Below are 17,269 nucleotides of genomic sequence, written 5' to 3' on the forward strand. Positions count from 1 at the left end.
GGAAACTATCAGTTGACGCTGAGCAGGCTCAACGCCAACAGAAACGTAGAAAAAGTTTAAGGTCAGTTCAGACTACATTTTAAAGCCAAGGCTGTCTATTCAGCTAAAATCAGTGCCATGTCTCAAACAGTTGGTACTACAATCACCGCCAATGAACACGCAGTGATTTTCTGAATGGCTTGAAGGCCGATTCCGATTGATCCGTGATGCCCAAGGTTATAACAAAGTAACCTTCGACGAAAACAGCCAAGTAAGATGTCAATTTATACGCGCGACACCGTTATACCGTGCGAATTCCATTCGCAATATTGAATAGTAAACGTCTTGAATTCTTAAGTTAAGCCATGATTTACAAGCGCCAAAGACCACTGTTTGCATATTCCATTTATTTAACTATATTTAATATTATAACAACAAATACAACTGAACCTGGTTTTGTCACGTTAATTATCTTTAAGAAATTGCACGTAGTCGAAGATGGTCAAGTTTGATAAGTATTTCGCCATTAGCGTTGCAAAACCAGGTCAGTCTTTTTGCGTTTCTTTGTTTTGTTTTTTTTATTTTATTTTTTTTTATTTTTTGTCTTTTTTTTTTTGTTTTGTTATTTTGTTTTTTTGTTTTTTTTGTTTTTTTTTTTATATTTCTAACCAATACAGTTAGAAAAGGTTGATTTCTCATCGTTCGTCGGCTTCTTTGTTTTTGACAATGATTCATGTAGTACATGTCTAGAGCTGCGATGCATCTATGGGCGGGTTCATTAAATAATCCTCGGTGTCCCAGTAATAATTTGGTGGACCACTGCTAAAGCAATGCTTCTGATCTAGTACTCCTTTGCGCGAATCAGCCCAGTACATAATGTAGAAATTACCTATGGAAATTCAAGGTTTTTTCATAAATTAGTTATCCAGTTGATTTTTACTGTATTGTATTATTTTCCCTTACACATTTCGTCTGCTCCTGTCATTCTGTGAAAATTGAAAATAAGACATTTTTTTAATTAGCATATTTTCTTTGCGAAAAAAGTTTTCTACGGGGGAAAAAATTGTCCACGAGGAAAAAAAATATTTCGTGTCAAATTCTAAAACCGGCTTGCCCGCCAACGTCTATACTGCACGTTTTCATCTTGTGGTATAATCATTTTTTTTTTTCCTTTTTTAAATCCAATATCTTATATTTTTATCAGATTTTCACGGTTCACGAAAAAACACAGTCAGAGAAAAATAAATCCGCTTTTATACCACTGTGGTACTAGCAATGTCTTTTTCTTATATACCAAACTAGCATTTAAACAATGAAAAAGTGACAAATAAGGCATGCCTCGTTTATGCACAAATAAATAAGAACTTGACAGTGCATATTGTAACGTGTGACACTTGTGCTGAAAACGGAACAAAGAACTGGCAAACCAAAATCGTAGGAAACAGAAGCATGAAAAAAAAAAGAAAAGGGAACAGAAACAAACAAAAAAAAAATAAATTTAAAAATAAAAAAATAAATAAAGCAAAAATAAATCAAAAGAAAACGGGAGAAAAACAAAGACACAAACAATATATAGAGAATGCCAAAGGGCATAGTAAAGTGATAGTCTAGGGAGGGCACCGCAATTGTTGTGATGCTTTTGCAACATTCTACGGCAACGATTATGTTATAATACGTAATCGTGGTAGTCAAAATGTCTTGATCAAAACAACGATTGAAGTTTTCCTCTGCCCTTGTTTCTCAAATTTAATACTCCATTACAATGTCGATGCATCTTCAGGAATATTATTAAGTCGGTTACGCGACCAATTGTAGATCGGTGGACCCATGGAGAAGCAATGTTTCGTATTAAGTACCTCACCGCCCTCCGTCCAGTACAAGATATAGAAGTTACACATCTCATCATCACTGGTCAAACTAAAACAACGGAAACCAAAGCAAATAAATCGCTACTGCATTAAAAAGACTAGAGTCCATTATCCAGCCAGTATAGTTGAAAGTGCAACCTCAAGCTAGACGAACAAAAACGTGCTTGAATGTGAAACACGAAGTACAATAAAACTAAGGTTGCAGTTCAAATAATAAGGCAGAATCAAAAATAAACAAAATTTTCTCACCCAATTCGCGTCACCCAATTTCGATTGCTCACCATAGTGCACCGGGCAGCCTAGATAAGCAAATTAGTGGTCTTTACAGAAAACTGTTCCTTTCAACATTCCGGTAAGATTCACGTGTTTCAAGATCTTACCACAGTGTCTCCTTTACTAAGGGTTAGATTGTTAGCAACAGGATAAAACATTTGGGGAAGTTGTGGATCTTGTTTGCCTATCAGTTTCCATTCGTCTCTGCGGTTGACCCTGCTCACTTTATATCCGGACACGACTCGCCCTATGTATTTTAAAAATTAGTATTGATCTGTTATGTTTGTGAAAACCGAAGTAGTAACCTAAAGCGTGTGTATGAGTTCTAAATGCGAACGGATGGATAACTTTGTCTTCGTTTATTTTGCAGGCCGTCTCCATATACTCGACACTGTTGGCCGAGACCCGTCCTCCTGTTCCCATCAGAAGTACACCAGCAGATTTCGGTTGACTGGCGATGATGAAATCAAAAGAAAAAACGGGTTAATTACATACGATCGGTGAATAGAAACGTTTTCGAAAAAAATAAGAAGAAAAAAGGGATTTTACCGAATGGTGGTGTACTTCAAGAAGACTCCCGAATCGTCTCTTAAACCACCTATGACGAGAGAAAAAAAAAAAGATTGCTGATAAGAAATAGATTTTTTGTGGTAGCAATTAGAGTAAGGTTGCAGTTGTCTTGTCTTCTAATTTTCACCCTCTCCTTTTCACCGATTTTTGGTATGTGTGTGTTCGTGCGTGCGTGCGAAAGTGTGTGTGTGTGTGTGTCTGTGCTTGCGTATGCGTGTGTGTTTGTGTGTGTGCGTCAAACACTTATCATGTTGAAACGTAGAACATCTTCGTCTCGCTCGACGTCTGATAAACTGCAGCTTTGATGGCATATGCTTTTGGATTTAGTACTTACCAGCAAACCGATCAACGCTGGCATAATGAACTTGCAACGTGATATACTGGATTTTAGAACGTCCACCGACCTATTGCGAAAGAAAAAGATTGACAATAGACTTAGTTGTTGTAGGTGTTTTCTGAATGTCTAGAAATTTAGGTGAAATTTATGTGCACTTACATGAAAACCTACTCCAGGGGGTAACTAAAATATAATAAGAACAAAACAAGAACTATTATATTAGAGTAGTTACATTTCTTAACATAAGTAACACTATTACCTGCAACGCTGGCGCGTCATGTGCCCAGGCGTAAATAACCTTGATAAAACATTTAAGTGAAAAGTCCATTGGTTACTTGACCCGATATCATTTAGTTTTGGACGCCATTTACCTGAGCGCCTTTTTTGCATGGTTCTGCCGATTTCAAGCTGGGATCTTTTACCGCCATTTCGCCACAGTTCCTGCAAAAAAAAAAAAAATGTTTTTATTGACTGTGTTACTTTCAACTCATTTAGCGCGTATTGACAAGGCCTGACCTATTATTTATCTCTTCCACTGGCAAAAATGAGAAGAAAAACAAGTTTTAAAATGTTACCAAACTTCTTCGTCACTTCCAGGTTCTTCGCATCCATATAGAAGCATGTGGTGTGCAGTTTCCATTGTTGCATTTGGGACGAATCCAACTACGGGATAAAAGCAATTATAGCAAATCGAGTCACTACCAGTACCAGGCGCTGATTGTATTCCTTCCTACCTAGATAGTAGTCTGTATCCGAATCAATCCGGATTGGCGTGCAAAAGTAGGTTTCTGCCTATTAGAAAATACAGAAATTTAAAAAGATCGTTTATTAAGAAAAATGGTAACCAAGTATAGTATAAAATGTAGATTATTTGTTTTCCTAATATAAAAAAAAAATTAAAAAAAAAATTCCCTTAAATTCTTATTACATCTGTATTTTCAATTTTGAAAATGAACAGGCAACATCATCTTCTTAAACAACTAATAAATTATACTTTTCTTCAAAGTAATAAAATCATGAAAAATAAAATTATAACCGGGGAATTTCCAAGTTTATTGGGTTCTTTTCGCGATGACATCACTGTAAAGTGTAACCTTCTTTGGAGTTCCTTTTAAATGGATTTAATTTTGAAGTTTTGGGGGTCATCCAATCCATTCTCTATGTGGGACCAACTGACCAGCACACGTGCTTTTGCGGAAAGGCCGAAGCCGAAGGCCAAGTCTGTCCCAACAAATCTGTCCTCCCTCTCATTTACATTGTGCATCTCCAAGAGAATACCGTTAGGTGCAATGGCACGAATGACCCTGAAACTCCTTGACTCCCTTTACACACCTGCAGCCTGTTCGTAGTGGTTTATCAAGTTCCAAACTTGCTATAAGTTTTTGTCAGTAATCCATGTTTAATTAAGCAATTTTACCGCCGGAATAATGGCGTTTGAGATGTTACAACCAGGCCCAGTTTGAGCCTCATGCTACATTTTATCGATTGCGTTCCAATGACGTCACAGATACTGGGTACTCTTTCATAAAAGAAAAGAGCAGATGTAGGCGGCGTAAATGAGGGTTTATATACTTACAAACTTTAGCATACTACTACCAATTTAACAAAGTTTACACAACCAATCAAAGCTAAGAAATGTCATTTACTACGCCGCGTACTGCAACATCACGAATATTCTGATTTTAACCGATGGTGGATGTATTGATCGGCTGTCTTTCCTGTTGAGTCAAACTTGTTCAGCGACTGCCTACACATTTTGGTGGCACTTACCTTTTTGGGTAGAACATTTGGCATGAGAAGGTCAAATGTTTCGATCTCTTCTTGTTCTTGGGCAAAGCCTTGCTGACCATGGATGAAAAAAGCAAAACACACAAAATGCCAAAAGAACTTCGAACGCAACAAGTTTCGTTGAACGAAAGAGAGTACTGCCATGGTGCAACCGCTAGCACCAACGTTTCGGCGATCAATGACTATATCTATCCAAGCGGCCAACTTGCGCTAACTGCGTGGGAGCTTCCCCTTACCATTTATTTCACTGCCTTTTCAATATTCTATGCTTTCGCAAGAATTCCATCACGACTGAACGCACTTTTTACCCGTAATGTTTCCTTTTATTAATAGTACAGAGGGGAAATACGTTTGGATGCAAAGCTTAACATATTTGCCATAGTAAAATACAACATTCTAGATAAGTTTAGGAAACAGGCAAGTGAACTGTGTTCATTTTCTCAATAGCGGTCTATAAAACAAAAACGTCCTTAATCATTAATGGAAAATACTCAATAACATATTGAGTTTTAATAACACTGCTTCTGGTATGAATTCTTACAGTAGTTCATCTAAATGACTCTGAACAGTTTCTAACATTTGATAAAACTCTGCTAATTCTTCGCGATTAAACTCCAACGATAATGTAGGTTTGCAACTGTCATTTGGGGAACGTGGTCGGTCGTTCGCCGTTTTCTTGGTAATGTTACCTCCATTCAAATTGAAGTGAACAAGTGCCAGTGGAATCTCAGTGTGCCCTCCTTTAAGTGATGACAAGGAATAGTGTATTGAAGATTCAATGTGTTCTACCTGGATAAGTTCATATGTTTGTACACACAACAACAATTTTATTATCTTGTAAGAAAAATCATTTTTCTATCATGGGTTAGTTATTACTCACCTTCAGATGTGAACATGTTTCTTTTTTTAATGTGTCAATGACAGATTTGGCATGTACAGCCCATAACTCTGAAATTAAACTTCCAACTTGTTCGTGAAATCCTAATTCACTTACATGTTTTGATAAGTTGCTTGGTCTCATAACATGAAATGCAGCCTGAAGGGGAAAAAACTATTTAATAATTCTTACTGATAAGGCTAGAAGCTGTTAACATGTGATCCAGCATTGCTGCTAAATCAGTTTGTAAACAAATACAAATCTATATTTTTCATTTATATCACAACAAAGACAGTCTACTTACATGTCGGATAATGTATTCAAGTGTAGTCAGCACAATTTCAAGAGTTGAATCCTCATGCAATGAGAGTAATTCCTTCAATTTTAGTTTTTCTTCTTGACTGAAGATTTGGGTAACTTTTTGTTCTTCACTTAACCTCTTGACAATTAGAAGTAGTATGTTGGATAAGAATGCAGAGTTGATACCATTGATTACTTCAATTGATTGTGGCATAACCCTTTTAGGTTACAAGTAAACCAGTTAGACCATGAGTCATGGGTAGGGAATCCTTTTAAAAATACCTTAACATTGATGCAGTGTTCGATGCAGACATCACGCTCAGTATTTGAAAGGTGAACAAGAATTTTGATTCCGCATGATGTTCCGAGTTTCAGTCGAAAACGTTTCGAATTTCGGGTTTCCGCAACTCTCAAGGACCCTCAACAATACGACATCTATCGGCTGCCATTCCAAAACCTAGATGTTGTCTAATTCTGCAGTCGAACTAACAATTCACCATTGTCCCTTCTAACACCAGCGCCATTTGCTTCACAAGAACGTCGAGGTTGCAAAAAGAACTTTGATTGAGCGAGGGTCTTTGGGTATTAAGCAATAATCCACGCAACTTTATTTGGCTGATCCTTAGGAAACACGAATTGCTTGTATTGGCACATTCTTCACGATATAGGTACTTATTCTTTTTGTACGGCCAAATTTACCTAAGATTGCATGTCTCTTTCTCAATCGTAAGTGAAATGTTTGCCCACAATTGTGCTGGAACTTTGGACACAATTTACTTTGTTGAAATATCGTGTTCTAAACCATATTATACCGCTTGCAGGGAATCCCGGTCTCAAAATGCCAAACATTAAATTGCAGAGTTCAGATGGGGAGACTTTTGAGGTTGATGTCGAAATTGCTAAATGTTCTGTGACCATCAAGACAATGCTTGAGGATCTAGGTATCATAGTTTTTTTCTAGTACCATAACTATTATTATTTTTTTTTAGTTAAAGAAGACTTATTATTTTTGGTTTTCTCACAAATTAAAGAATGCGCTACTCATATGACATCATTCTGATCTTTAAATCTCTATGATTTTTCAATCAATGAACTTCACATTGTTTTACATTTCATGCTTATTTTATCTATACTCTCCCAAAAACAACTGATTTCATTTATAGAAATTAATTTTCTATTAAAGGAATGGATGAGGATGATGAAGAAGTTGTTCCCCTACCCAATGTCAATTCTGCTATTTTGCGCAAAGTGATTCAGTGGGCCACATATCACAAAGATGACCCACCACCACCTGAAGATGATGATAATAAGGAGAAACGAACAGATGATATCTCATCTTGGGATGCTGATTTTCTCAAAGTTGATCAAGGAACTCTTTTTGAATTGATTCTGGTACTATTTTTTTCTCTAACATAGTCTGTCTATACAAACTGTAAACTACATTTCTGTGATTATCTGAGTTGAGAATTGTATTTTCATTATAGTAATTGGTTTGATTGTCTCTTAGGCTGCCAACTATCTTGATATTAAAGGTTTATTGGATGTTACCTGCAAGACTGTTGCAAACATGATCAAAGGTAAAACCCCAGAAGAGATTCGCAAAACCTTCAACATCAAGAATGATTTCACCCCAAGTGAGGAAGAGCAAGTTCGCAAAGAGAATGAGTGGTGTGAAGAGAAGTAAAGTATTTGAATTGAGTTTTGTTTTCTCATAAAATGTGTTCTTTTGTATCCAGCTTCACGTTTTCAAGCCAATAATACAACTAATTAAGAAGCATTTGAAGTATGATGTTTAGTATTCCCTTTTGGCATTGCTTCATACTGTTCACATGAACAAAGCTTATTGTTTCTTTTCAGCCAATAACATTAAACGCTCTTCCTCGATGACGTTTATAAATTGCGGAACACGGGAGATAGACGGACAGATCTGAGAAAAAAACATTTTAGGTTGGGACGGGCGAAGTGTTGTTTTTTGTCTCCACATAGTTCAAAAATTATCGCTAGATGTCCTCTGAGAATTCCGATTACGGGTGTGCCCAGGCCATGTATACGATATAGGATGTCGATGGCCATCCCAGTCACAGTTCACGTTTGTCTCTTTCTCCGTCGTCACATCTAGAAGTGCCTGAGTGCAGACGCTATTGAATTGCTATTTACTCTGCAGTTCTGGTCGCCGCCAAGGTACAACTCAACAAATCGTGAATTTTTTCCTCTTGTGTACTGATTCAGCCTCGAGGATTGCCTTTGTTATCGGGAACTAAATTATACTTAACAGAGTAAGCTTGTTGGGTCATTAAATTGGTTTCTAAGCAATAAAGCTCTCGATATTGATTTTTGGTTGCTCAAACTGCAAACGATGAATTTACCGTTAACCTTAGATTCCCTTACTTAACCTCGATTCTCTGTAACTCTCAACTAGTAAAACGAAGGAGAATCACTGTAAAATCCTGTTTATAGTATAGACTATTCTTACTACAAAGTTGTGCAATTCTGATTATTAATAACAATCTTTTTCATTTTTATTTCAAAAAGCTCATAGACATGTCAAATCCGTCTGCAGACAGCACTTTCGTCATGGACGACATTTATCGTGCCACAACAACTGCAATTCCAAATGTATCGCGAAATATGCTTGGTTCGTTAAAAACATTTGTTGGTGCTGGAACAAACGACCCCGATGAAAAAGAGGCTTTTTTGGATATTAAACCATTAACCAGGTTGCTGTGAAATTTTATAGACATAAACTAGTTAATACTGGATTGCCAGTTATATTCGGTTTGAGCCAGACTCTTCAGTATGCGTGAACACACACATTTTACCTCATGAGAATGTTTTATGTTAGAATTTTCACAATATTTCCACCCCACCTTAAAATTACCTTTTTGATAGTTTCCCTATGTGTTAAGATGTATGTAGCATGTTTAGACTTAGAATGAAGGCCCTGAAAGCCAGAATTACAAATGCCTTCTACTTCCATTGCGTAAGCAAATGTACATAAACATACAGCTTGATCATTTTGTGGTGCATAGCTGTATTGTGGGAAATAACTTTCTAATTTATTTCATATTTTGGGGCTAAAGAAAAAATTCATTTCTCATTGTTTTTTCCATGTACTTAAATTTTTAATTTAATGGTACAATGTGCGTTTTTATAGTGTGAACGCGCATCGCATTGCTAAAAATTTCCCTTTATTTCTTCAGCCGTCGTTGTAGGTTCTTTCTAACCTGTTAATTCCGGAGGTGGGATGTCAGTTTAGTGTTAATTTCGTAATTTTTTTTCTGCGGTCAAAGTCTGTTCTCAAAATAACTTAGAGCCGTTGCAAATTTTGCCCAAATCGAAAAAAGTTATGCTTGTTGAAATACGGAGAATGTTATGCCTTGACCAGGATCTGCCTTGTATATGTATATGTAATATGTGTGTGATAGAATTATCCGCATCGTCCAATGGTAGCTCAAAATTTGCATTGCAGGCACAGGGCAAATGATCTATTTGCTCGAATATGCTTGTTTCTAACAAAGAAATATTCGATGAAAACAGTTACTTTGAGGATTACGTCAATTCAGGTTGCTTCCTTTTTTTGGTGGAACCCCACGGCGCAAAAACTTTTAAGGCGATGATGGTCCTGTGTGCTTGCATATGCAATTTTGACAATACAAAATAATTTAAGCAGCCACTGTATAATGAATTGTGTATTGTTCTGCAAGATATTTCTAATTAGATTTCTGTTAGATTTCCATTTAAATTTCATGTGCCAGCAAATAATAACATTCGTAACGCCTAATTTGTTTTCTCACACGTTTATTGTAGAAGAGGTCCGGCCGCCGAAGTCGGTGATGATATCGAATTGAAGGCAGTTCAGTTGCAGTTCCCATCTGCTCGTACGTTGGATAAGAACAACTCTCTTTACCAGGTGATCAAATAACTTCATATCATATGAGTGTTAGATTAGTTTGTCGCAGCTTGTGTGCATGTTTGTGAGATCTTACTTTGTCACTGCTAAATCGGGACATGCATCTATGAAACTATTGACTTCACTCTTTAAAATCATAATTAAATTAACTAAATCTATGTTTAGGAAGAACGGATCGAAACAGGAAGAGGCAACCTGCTCGTTGCTATACAAGGCGATCGTACTCAGCCTGCCATGATCACGTACCACGATTTAGGACTGAATCGTAAGTAGTAAAGGACATTTTCCTTGTTTACCTACAAATGGAATACTTAATATAATTTTCTTTATTTCTTTTTATGTGAATAGATGTGGCCAACTTCCAGGCATTTTTTAACTTTTCAGAGATGCGTACTCTTGCCCAAAATTTTTGCTTGTATCACATCAATGCCCCAGGCCAAGAGGAAGGTGCGGCTACAGTACCAGAAGGGTGAGAGTTTGAAAATTTCTAAGTTTGGCAACAATAACTTAACTTAGTTTAGTATATTTGCAATTGATAATGTAAAAGAGACTGTAATGGGGCGCCAATGTTCAGGCACCAAAAATTGGTCGCCTACTTTGCTTCCGGTTTCATTAAAAGGTTGCAATCCTGTCAAGAAGATAATCAAGTAGAAAATCTGAAATAATTGCCCTTCTGTCTCCTACGTTCATTTTTTCTCGAGAACGGACGTACTAATGTTGAAATGTTCAGTATAAAACGTGGTAGAGGATGCTAGCTTCAGTAATTTCACTGTGGCTTAGTGAGAAACTATACTAGCCACTCTAGTGTGGTTTACTGAAAGCTAAACAGCACCAAGTTAATTTTAATTTTTATTTAATTTTTAAATTGAAGGTTTGTTCAATGTTTTCAAAAGGGGGTGTCTTGGTAAAGAATTTTTTCTCGTGTTCTTTCGTTTTCCTATGCGTCAGTATTCCTCGTAGTGATCGACATTTTCTAATAGGTTGTTGTTGGCCAATAACGAGTAATTTTCTGACCTTTTTAGGTATATTTATCCCACTATGGAGGAATTAAGTGAGCAGATAAGTGATGTGATGCTACACTTTAATCTTAAATCATTCATTGGTCTCGGAGTTGGTGTCGGGGCCAACGTTTTGGTCCGCTTTGCTCTGTTTCATCCTGAAAAGGTAATGTGCTTGCAGGATCTATTCTGCCGCAAGCATAATTCTTGTGGTTTTTAAAATGTGTTTATAATGAAATCTTTTCTACGATTTAATTTCATTCAAATAAATTGCTATTTTGACCCTCGCTACTTGATGTTTGTCCCACTGAATAATTTTTTCTTTGTCACGTATGCCTTAGGTTGACGCGCTGTGCCTGTTGAACTGCGTCTCAACGACAGCCGGATGGATTGAATGGGGTTACCAAAAGTTGAATGCTAGGCACTTGCGTTCGAAGGGCATGACACAAGGTGCCCTAGATTATCTGATGTGGCACCATTTTGGACGAGTGAGTTCTGCATCATTAATAACTCTTAACGTGTGAAGTAATTAAAATTTTTTTTTTGAGATTAGTTAACGGAGGAGCGTAATCACGACTTGGTTCATGTTTATCGTGAATACTTCGAACACCACGTCAATCCAATGAATTTGGCATTGTTTATAGATTCATACATTCAACGGACAGATCTAAATATCTCACGCGAGCTAGACCCAAATCGGCGAGCATCAGTCAGGACAGTGGAAGTACCTGTTTTGAACATGACTGGAGCACTTGGTCCTCATGTTGATGACACAGTCACATTTAACTCGAGATTGGATCCATCCACTTCAACCTGGATAAAAGTACGGATGTTTTATATACATCGCGAAAACAATATCCGCAAAAAAACTTTCGCTTAAAGAAAGTGACCAAACATAGACAACAAAATTTGCTAACCTTAGCTTGGTTTCTATAGCTCCAAGATTGTGGAATGGTTCTGGAAGAACAACCAGCTAAAGTCGTTGAGGCTCTTCGACTTTTTCTTCAAGGCAACGGTTACGGTAAGTGAACCGATTAATTTCGTTTGGAATTAAGCGGAATTCAGATCATTGTATTCATAGAATATTTAAGATAAAGAAGGATTTTTCTTTTTTACCTACCTCTACCACTAAGATTGGCTCTCCACCGTGGCTATACCACCATTTCGGAGAGTTAATGGTGGTGCAATAACTTTACCGTAATCTAGTTGATTTGTCTTGTTAAAAGCTTGTCAACATAAAAAACTTATTCCATCTTTTATTATCATTATTTTTTAAAACAAACGTTTAGCCCTGAAGCTATCACGGAAGCCGTCAGCCTCCCCTTCTGAAGGTACTTTTATTCTTTAAAACGGTTTGAAAGATAGCATTAATCGCTATCACGTTTATGTATCTATATACTGAATGTAACGCCCTTTTCGTTAATGCTTAGTCATTGTTTTCGATCTTTATGTTGTCGATGGTCTCTCTAGTTCCTTCTCCTTCTTCGTCAGCGAACAAACTTTTGTTTGGAGATGGTATTCAACTGGATATTAACAATTGTTCTTCATCTGATGTCGTTGCTGATATCCGTATCACCGAAAACCCTATACTGAATGTCAACGTTACTAATCCCATTAACGCTTGATTTTCGCTTCCTAATCATGAAGTCCAAACATTTGGTCTAGTCTTTCCTTATGGTAATTAGAGAATTATATCGTCCTCAATCTTTTCATAGTTTCTTGAGGTGCATGCAGGTGAAAACGAAACGTTTCCATACGCCGCTTGTTTAGAAGATACATGGTCGTGATTTTAACTAAAACCAAACTTAATGCCTGCTTCATTTTCTATTTCGAATGTTTCTTTCAACATACCCAGAGGTTAATGTCGCGTTAATGTTGGTGATCACCATAATGCTGAATGATAGCTGTTGTTTTACCATACCAACGACTTTTATTTGAACACCCTCCTATTTTGTGGTCTTCGACCGACACTCTCGCCCCTAGCTTTTTTGGTATCAAATTTTATTTGTTCGTACTGATTTTAAAAGTAACCTACTAACCCACTAAATCATTTACAAACATTCTCCCCTTTTTTTGGTCCCATTTAACACGATGGGTAATGTCACCGGTTTTTCCTCACCAACCTGAACAAAGATTTTTTTTTGTACCATAATCGAGATAAGTAACATTTCAGTAAAATTTTGAATAGTGTGACCCAATGGTTACCTCGCACGCACAGTTTTCTATAGAGGGCATGTATTGTGGAACAATTTCAAACAGAAAAAAAAATCAAATCCTTTGTGTTAATTTAAGTACTATATATTCATTGGGGTGCATTAGAAAACGCAAAAAAACGTTAAGACTGTCTAATTGACAGAAAACCCTTCAATCCAACGAAGGCATCGTGCCCTTTGCTCCAAACATTCAAAATTTACGTAGTTCTAACCAATATTCAGATTCTTTTCCCCATAGATTTCAAATGAATTTTATTTTTTTTTAATTTGTTGGGTGTCGGGGACATAGCCAGATTTTTCAGGAAACATTGATCGGCGAAAAAGCTCCGAACAATTTTTTCAATTCCTAACCATTGCCGTATTAAGTGTGATGGATCAAATAGTGTTATTCAGTTATGGTTTCTTTAGATTAGTTTCGTTATTCGTTCTAATTTTTTCCTGTTTTTCCCAAATTCAAGTAAACAAATTTGGTAAGGCAGTAACCTTTGGATGTTTTATTTTAGAAAAACCATTGCTGAAACAAAGTTCGATTTTCCTCAAAATTATTAGCGCGTTTGTTCTAAGATGATTTTACGTGTTTATCAGAACTCGGAAAGAGATACATTTCCTTTTTTGGCAAATTTTTTATACGAAAGATATCTGAAAATCATCCTGCAATTAGGAAGATTGCAGGATGGTTTTTCTTTCATACGCACTATGAATGGTAATGATAGCATGAAAATATTGATATCAAAATGCCCGACTAACTACAGGAAGTTCCTGGTGCGATATTGAAAAAGAAAAGCTTAAAAAAACATATTTTTTCGTGTGTTGTGCCAGCACCTTCTGGTAGTTAACCGGTCACGGGTAAAACAAGGCCGAGCTCTAGCTAAAAACCAAACCTCCAAAAAGAAAAAAAAAAAAATAACAATAAAAAAAAAAATAAATATTCGCTAATTTGAAAATCAGCTTTTCACTCTTAAAATCAAACAATAAGGGGTTATTACGTAATTTTTTTTTCGTTTCGTTTCTTAAATACGAAAATTACTAGGATTGTATCTATTAAAGAGAAATACGAATGGCACAGAACCTAGATATAGTATCTATCGTATAGTCTACAATTCTACTGCACAAATTGGAATTAGAGTCATCCTCAAACTAATGTTGTAATTGTTTACCTTCCGAATTGTAGAAATGAAGCTGCAATATTGACTTTCTGGCGGGAGCGTTATTTTTTTCTCTCCTTTTTGGGCCCTTCGCTTTCCGACAAAAACCGAGAATTCACGCCGTCAGCTTAACTTTACTGCTTTTTTCCAAAATCAAGTGGACTATGTATGTGTGAGAGTGATGTTGCACATGCCGTAGTCCAGGGGATATGTATTTAAGAAAAGATCGATCTGAGTACCAGGTAATACGGTGGTGCTTTGGGGTTCGAAGAATTGTGTTGGCTTTTTATACTACGCAATAAAAAAAAAAAAGAAATGTTAAGAATCAAACTGTCAAACCTGGCTATTTCAACTTCACATTGAATTAGGTGCATACAAAGTAACAAATTGGTAATTAATTGGCCCATCAGCTGTTCAGTAAATCAATACGTAAATGACGAAGATATACTACTCCTGTAGGGTACTGTAATTTGAAAGGTGAAGATTGCTGCTATATAATGCTTCACGCCATCCTGCCATGTTCCTTGTATTTCAGTTTTCAGTGTTCTGACCCACAGATTAAGGTTTTTAAACAGCTTTGTATTTCACCGTATATGTGACATTGGCAATTGACCCACTTTGCGTCCTGTGACAGCCGGAGGTAGAAAAAAGCTGATCGTGCTACAGGAAGTAATTACTGTACTACTAGTTACTAGCTAAAAGAATTTAGCTAGACCAACTTCCAGTTGCGGTTGCGTTACCTAACTAAAAAACACTGTAAACTTGCTATCCGTAATATGTCCCGTCGTCTGTTAAGAAAAGTGTTGGTTCCGGTTACTCCAACCTTCTTTTTCGGAAATTTTTTACGATTTTGTATTTTTGATTCTTTAATTTTTTTTTTTATGACATACTTGTTCACAGATTTCAGTGTTGGCGGTTAAGATCCCCTGGCTACAGCCTAGACGATGTCCCTAGTACCATCTACAAGATTATTTGGCGACATTTACAATTGTTTGAAAACTGATTCCACACCTTTTCCAACGTGTCCGATGTAGTAAAATTTGAATAACCATAGTTGTCTTTTTCGTTTAATTTCTTTTCCTTAATATCCAGCAAGAAAACGGCAATCCCAGATGATGGTTCACTTCCGTTGGCTGCCTGTCAAAATTATTTAAATGTGTTGCGTTACCACAGCATAATTAAGCATGAATACAAAACGCAGGACTGTTTCAAAAATAAACCTACAGTTCAATCCTTTATTCTGTGCTACGTGTACCTACTAACGACGTTTGAAGCAACTTGTCGCTTATTTAGCCTATTCACCTAAGGGAACATTTGTCTTCCGCAGACGGCGAGTATTACCTAAAGGGTGGAAAAGCTTGAGTAAAGTTAGTTTCAGCTGCGAATTTCATCGGAACCTGTCGTAATAACAAAAAAATACGGCGCTAGTATAAAAAAGCTATGATTCTGTCCAAGCATCTGACCCTTTGAGCGTAAGCATCAGGAAAGTTAAGGGCAGTACATCATTCCTCACCAAAACATTCAGCGGTCGTTGCGACCATCTCTGCGATTTAGATCATTTTTGTTGGGTAGGTTCTTTCGTGTAGAAAACAAGGTACACCCAAAGATTTTGCTCAATTATTAGCCGTTCGGCTGGCAGGGGTTCAAAATTTCGACTTTTTCCAAAAAGTTGAAAATGAGTATTGTAATGGTTGCAAAGCAAACAAAAGACACACTCATTAGTGAAAGTTTTTTTAGCAGGCGTTCAAAAATGTCACCTCTTTAGGATTTCAAGAGAGAAGGAAAATGCTGGTTGAGAAAAACGTTTGACGTCTACAGCCAATGTTATCGATACGCACTGACTTTACACTGTAGGTAATTTTCGATACTCTGTATTGTTTTACGGGCACGTTAAATCAGACTGACATTTAAGTGTTACAAAACTGTTATATTGAAAACGATTGACGCGTCTGTAACTGGCAAATTCTTGTGTGTAATTAACGCCGCCAAACGTGTTCTTCCCTTGTCGTTGCGTCGTCTACGTTCCCCTGCCTCCGTTCTCGCCTATGGCACAATACCGATCGCGACAAAGCCTCTTCTAGCTATTTCGGAGTTGTAGGATTCGGAACATAGCCGGCTCTGCGTTCGTAAGCGGACGCACCATCCGTATCCCAAGACTCCAACAAGCAGAGTTTCACAGCCGGGCGGTGAAGTTCGGAGGTTTTGGTAGCCGAACGAAGGTGAACGATTGCGGAACGGACTACGCCATCTGGGCCGGAAAACACCTTGACGACACGAGCGATTGGCCATTCTCCACGGGGTGTATCTGGCTCGATAACGATCACGATGTCGCCAACGTTCAGATTCTTTGTCCATGTAGCCATTTTCGTCGTTCCGTTAGGCTGGGAAGATACTCTTTCATCCAACGTCTCCGGAAACAATCAGTTAGGTACTGAGCAATGCGGTACTTCCTTTTGGTCGTCATATCGTTTTCGTCGAACAGATCAAAAGGTATGTACGGATTTTCGTGTCCAAGGAGAAGATGATTTGGCGTAATGGGTTCAGGATCCGCCGGGTTTACGCTTACATACGTTAACGGGCGGCCGTTGAGAAGTTTCTCGACTTGAATTAGCGTGGTGATTAAAGTATCGTCAGTCAGAGTTTGCTCGTTTAGTACGAATCTTAAGGCACGTTTGGCGATTGAACTAGACGTTCCCAGGTTCCACCAAAATGTGGCGCGGAAGGTGGGTTGAAACTCCAAGTTACCGTTCTTCGTTTTCGCCCATCTTGAATGGCTAGCTGTTCCATCCGACGGAGACACTCGGAAAATTCACGCACAGCTTCAACAAAGTTCGTGCCATTATCGCTGTGATAATGTTTCGGGGTTGTACGGCGATCTTCGAAGCGACTGATGCAGTTGATGAAGGAGGAAGTGTCAAGAGAGTATGACATTTCCGGGTGCACGGCTCTTGATGACATGCAATTAAACAAACAGGCCCAGCGTTTCACCTTCCGTCTGAATATCGTTACGT

General features: G+C 37.5%; 4 protein-coding genes and 1 long non-coding RNA gene across 12 annotated transcripts; 2 read left to right on the forward strand and 3 right to left on the reverse strand.

The window, feature by feature from the left end:
- Nucleotides 1–369: 369 nt before the first annotated feature.
- On the reverse strand, nucleotides 370–5,004 carry LOC116925123 (peptidylglycine alpha-hydroxylating monooxygenase). Of its 2 annotated transcripts, XM_032931747.2 has the most exons (13): nucleotides 4,798–5,004; nucleotides 3,762–3,819; nucleotides 3,603–3,690; nucleotides 3,399–3,468; nucleotides 3,287–3,325; nucleotides 3,187–3,210; nucleotides 3,025–3,094; nucleotides 2,670–2,718; nucleotides 2,426–2,571; nucleotides 2,228–2,367; nucleotides 2,097–2,146; nucleotides 943–965; nucleotides 370–868 (listed from the first exon to the last, which is right to left on the reverse strand). In XM_032931747.2, the coding sequence occupies exons 1-13, from the start codon at nucleotides 4,957–4,959 to the stop codon at nucleotides 726–728; spliced, it is 1,062 nt and encodes a 353-aa protein (XP_032787638.2). In that variant the 5' UTR covers nucleotides 4,960–5,004; the 3' UTR covers nucleotides 370–725. The 2 variants fall into 2 exon arrangements, with proteins under 2 accessions (XP_032787638.2, XP_032787639.2); XM_032931748.2 differs by lacking the exons at nucleotides 370–868; nucleotides 943–965 and adding an exon at nucleotides 1,308–1,896 and having other exon boundaries at nucleotides 4,798–5,003.
- A 112-nt stretch (nucleotides 5,005–5,116) lies between these two features.
- LOC116925124 (COMM domain-containing protein 10) lies at nucleotides 5,117–6,434 on the reverse strand. Its single transcript, XM_032931749.2, has 4 exons — nucleotides 6,275–6,434; nucleotides 5,997–6,210; nucleotides 5,696–5,851; nucleotides 5,117–5,604 (listed from the first exon to the last, which is right to left on the reverse strand). Exons 1-4 carry the CDS (start codon nucleotides 6,304–6,306, stop codon nucleotides 5,353–5,355), a joined length of 654 nt encoding a protein of 217 aa, XP_032787640.1. The 5' UTR covers nucleotides 6,307–6,434; the 3' UTR covers nucleotides 5,117–5,352.
- Nucleotides 6,435–6,498: 64 nt separating this feature from the next.
- Nucleotides 6,499–7,769, forward strand: LOC116925125 (S-phase kinase-associated protein 1). Its single transcript, XM_032931750.1, has 4 exons — nucleotides 6,499–6,660; nucleotides 6,814–6,933; nucleotides 7,176–7,384; nucleotides 7,500–7,769. Exons 2-4 carry the CDS (start codon nucleotides 6,831–6,833, stop codon nucleotides 7,674–7,676), a joined length of 489 nt encoding a protein of 162 aa, XP_032787641.1. The 5' UTR covers nucleotides 6,499–6,660; nucleotides 6,814–6,830; the 3' UTR covers nucleotides 7,677–7,769.
- A 245-nt stretch (nucleotides 7,770–8,014) lies between these two features.
- LOC116925122 (protein NDRG3) lies at nucleotides 8,015–15,477 on the forward strand. Of its 6 annotated transcripts, XR_006648362.1 has the most exons (12): nucleotides 8,069–8,268; nucleotides 8,525–8,709; nucleotides 9,800–9,902; nucleotides 10,068–10,167; nucleotides 10,251–10,371; nucleotides 10,925–11,066; nucleotides 11,242–11,388; nucleotides 11,454–11,723; nucleotides 11,837–11,921; nucleotides 12,190–12,231; nucleotides 15,159–15,288; nucleotides 15,351–15,477. XR_006648362.1 is itself a non-coding variant. In XM_032931742.2 (11 exons), the coding sequence occupies exons 2-11, from the start codon at nucleotides 8,534–8,536 to the stop codon at nucleotides 12,523–12,525; spliced, it is 1,341 nt and encodes a 446-aa protein (XP_032787633.1). In that variant the 5' UTR covers nucleotides 8,015–8,173; nucleotides 8,525–8,533; the 3' UTR covers nucleotides 12,526–13,093. The 6 variants fall into 6 exon arrangements, 5 of the variants coding, with proteins under 5 accessions (XP_032787633.1, XP_045031476.1, XP_045031477.1 ...); XM_032931742.2 differs by lacking the exons at nucleotides 15,159–15,288; nucleotides 15,351–15,477 and adding an exon at nucleotides 12,371–13,093 and having other exon boundaries at nucleotides 8,015–8,173; XM_045175541.1 differs by having other exon boundaries at nucleotides 15,159–15,477.
- Nucleotides 15,339–16,899, reverse strand: LOC123473910. Of its 2 annotated transcripts, none has more exons than XR_006648366.1 (3): nucleotides 16,016–16,899; nucleotides 15,483–15,913; nucleotides 15,339–15,395 (listed from the first exon to the last, which is right to left on the reverse strand). It is a non-coding gene; the product is annotated as an uncharacterized LOC123473910 (long non-coding RNA). The 2 variants fall into 2 exon arrangements; XR_006648365.1 differs by having other exon boundaries at nucleotides 15,514–15,913; nucleotides 16,016–16,893.
- Nucleotides 16,900–17,269: the final 370 nt, after the last annotated feature.

This window comes from Daphnia magna, linkage group LG6 (genome assembly GCF_020631705.1).
Source record: "Daphnia magna isolate NIES linkage group LG6, ASM2063170v1.1, whole genome shotgun sequence".
Classification (NCBI taxonomy): domain Eukaryota; kingdom Metazoa; phylum Arthropoda; class Branchiopoda; order Diplostraca; family Daphniidae; genus Daphnia; species Daphnia magna.

Excerpts from the sequence above, each read along its gene's own strand:
- LOC116925125 (XM_032931750.1), top strand. The coding sequence starts at position 6,831 with ATGCCAAACATTAAATTGCAGAGTTCAGATGGGGAGACTTTTGAGGTT. Across the intron at positions 6,934-7,175 it reads GACAATGCTTGAGGATCTAG|GAATGGATGAGGATGATGAA; the intron begins GTATCATAGTTT and ends TTTCTATTAAAG. Across the intron at positions 7,385-7,499 it reads CTCTTTTTGAATTGATTCTG|GCTGCCAACTATCTTGATAT; the intron begins GTACTATTTTTT and ends ATTGTCTCTTAG.
- LOC116925124 (XM_032931749.2), bottom strand. The coding sequence starts at position 6,306 with ATGTCTGCATCGAACACTGCATCAATGTTAAG. Across the intron at positions 6,211-6,274 it reads AACACTGCATCAATGTTAAG|GGTTATGCCACAATCAATTG; the intron begins GTATTTTTAAAA and ends GTAACCTAAAAG. Across the intron at positions 5,605-5,695 it reads AAACATGTTCACATCTGAAG|GTAGAACACATTGAATCTTC; the intron begins GTGAGTAATAAC and ends GAACTTATCCAG.
- LOC116925122 (XM_032931742.2), top strand. The coding sequence starts at position 8,534 with ATGTCAAATCCGTCTGCAGACAGCACTTTCGTCATGGACGACATTTAT. Across the intron at positions 9,903-10,067 it reads AGAACAACTCTCTTTACCAG|GAAGAACGGATCGAAACAGG; the intron begins GTGATCAAATAA and ends ATCTATGTTTAG. Across the intron at positions 11,724-11,836 it reads CCACTTCAACCTGGATAAAA|CTCCAAGATTGTGGAATGGT; the intron begins GTACGGATGTTT and ends TGGTTTCTATAG.
- LOC116925123 (XM_032931747.2), bottom strand. The coding sequence starts at position 4,959 with ATGGCAGTACTCTCTTTCGTTCAACGAAACTTGTTGCGTTCGAAGTTC. Across the intron at positions 3,095-3,186 it reads CCCCTGGAGTAGGTTTTCAT|GTCGGTGGACGTTCTAAAAT; the intron begins GTAAGTGCACAT and ends CTTTCGCAATAG. Across the intron at positions 2,147-2,227 it reads TTAGTAAAGGAGACACTGTG|GCTGCCCGGTGCACTATGGT; the intron begins GTAAGATCTTGA and ends TTGCTTATCTAG.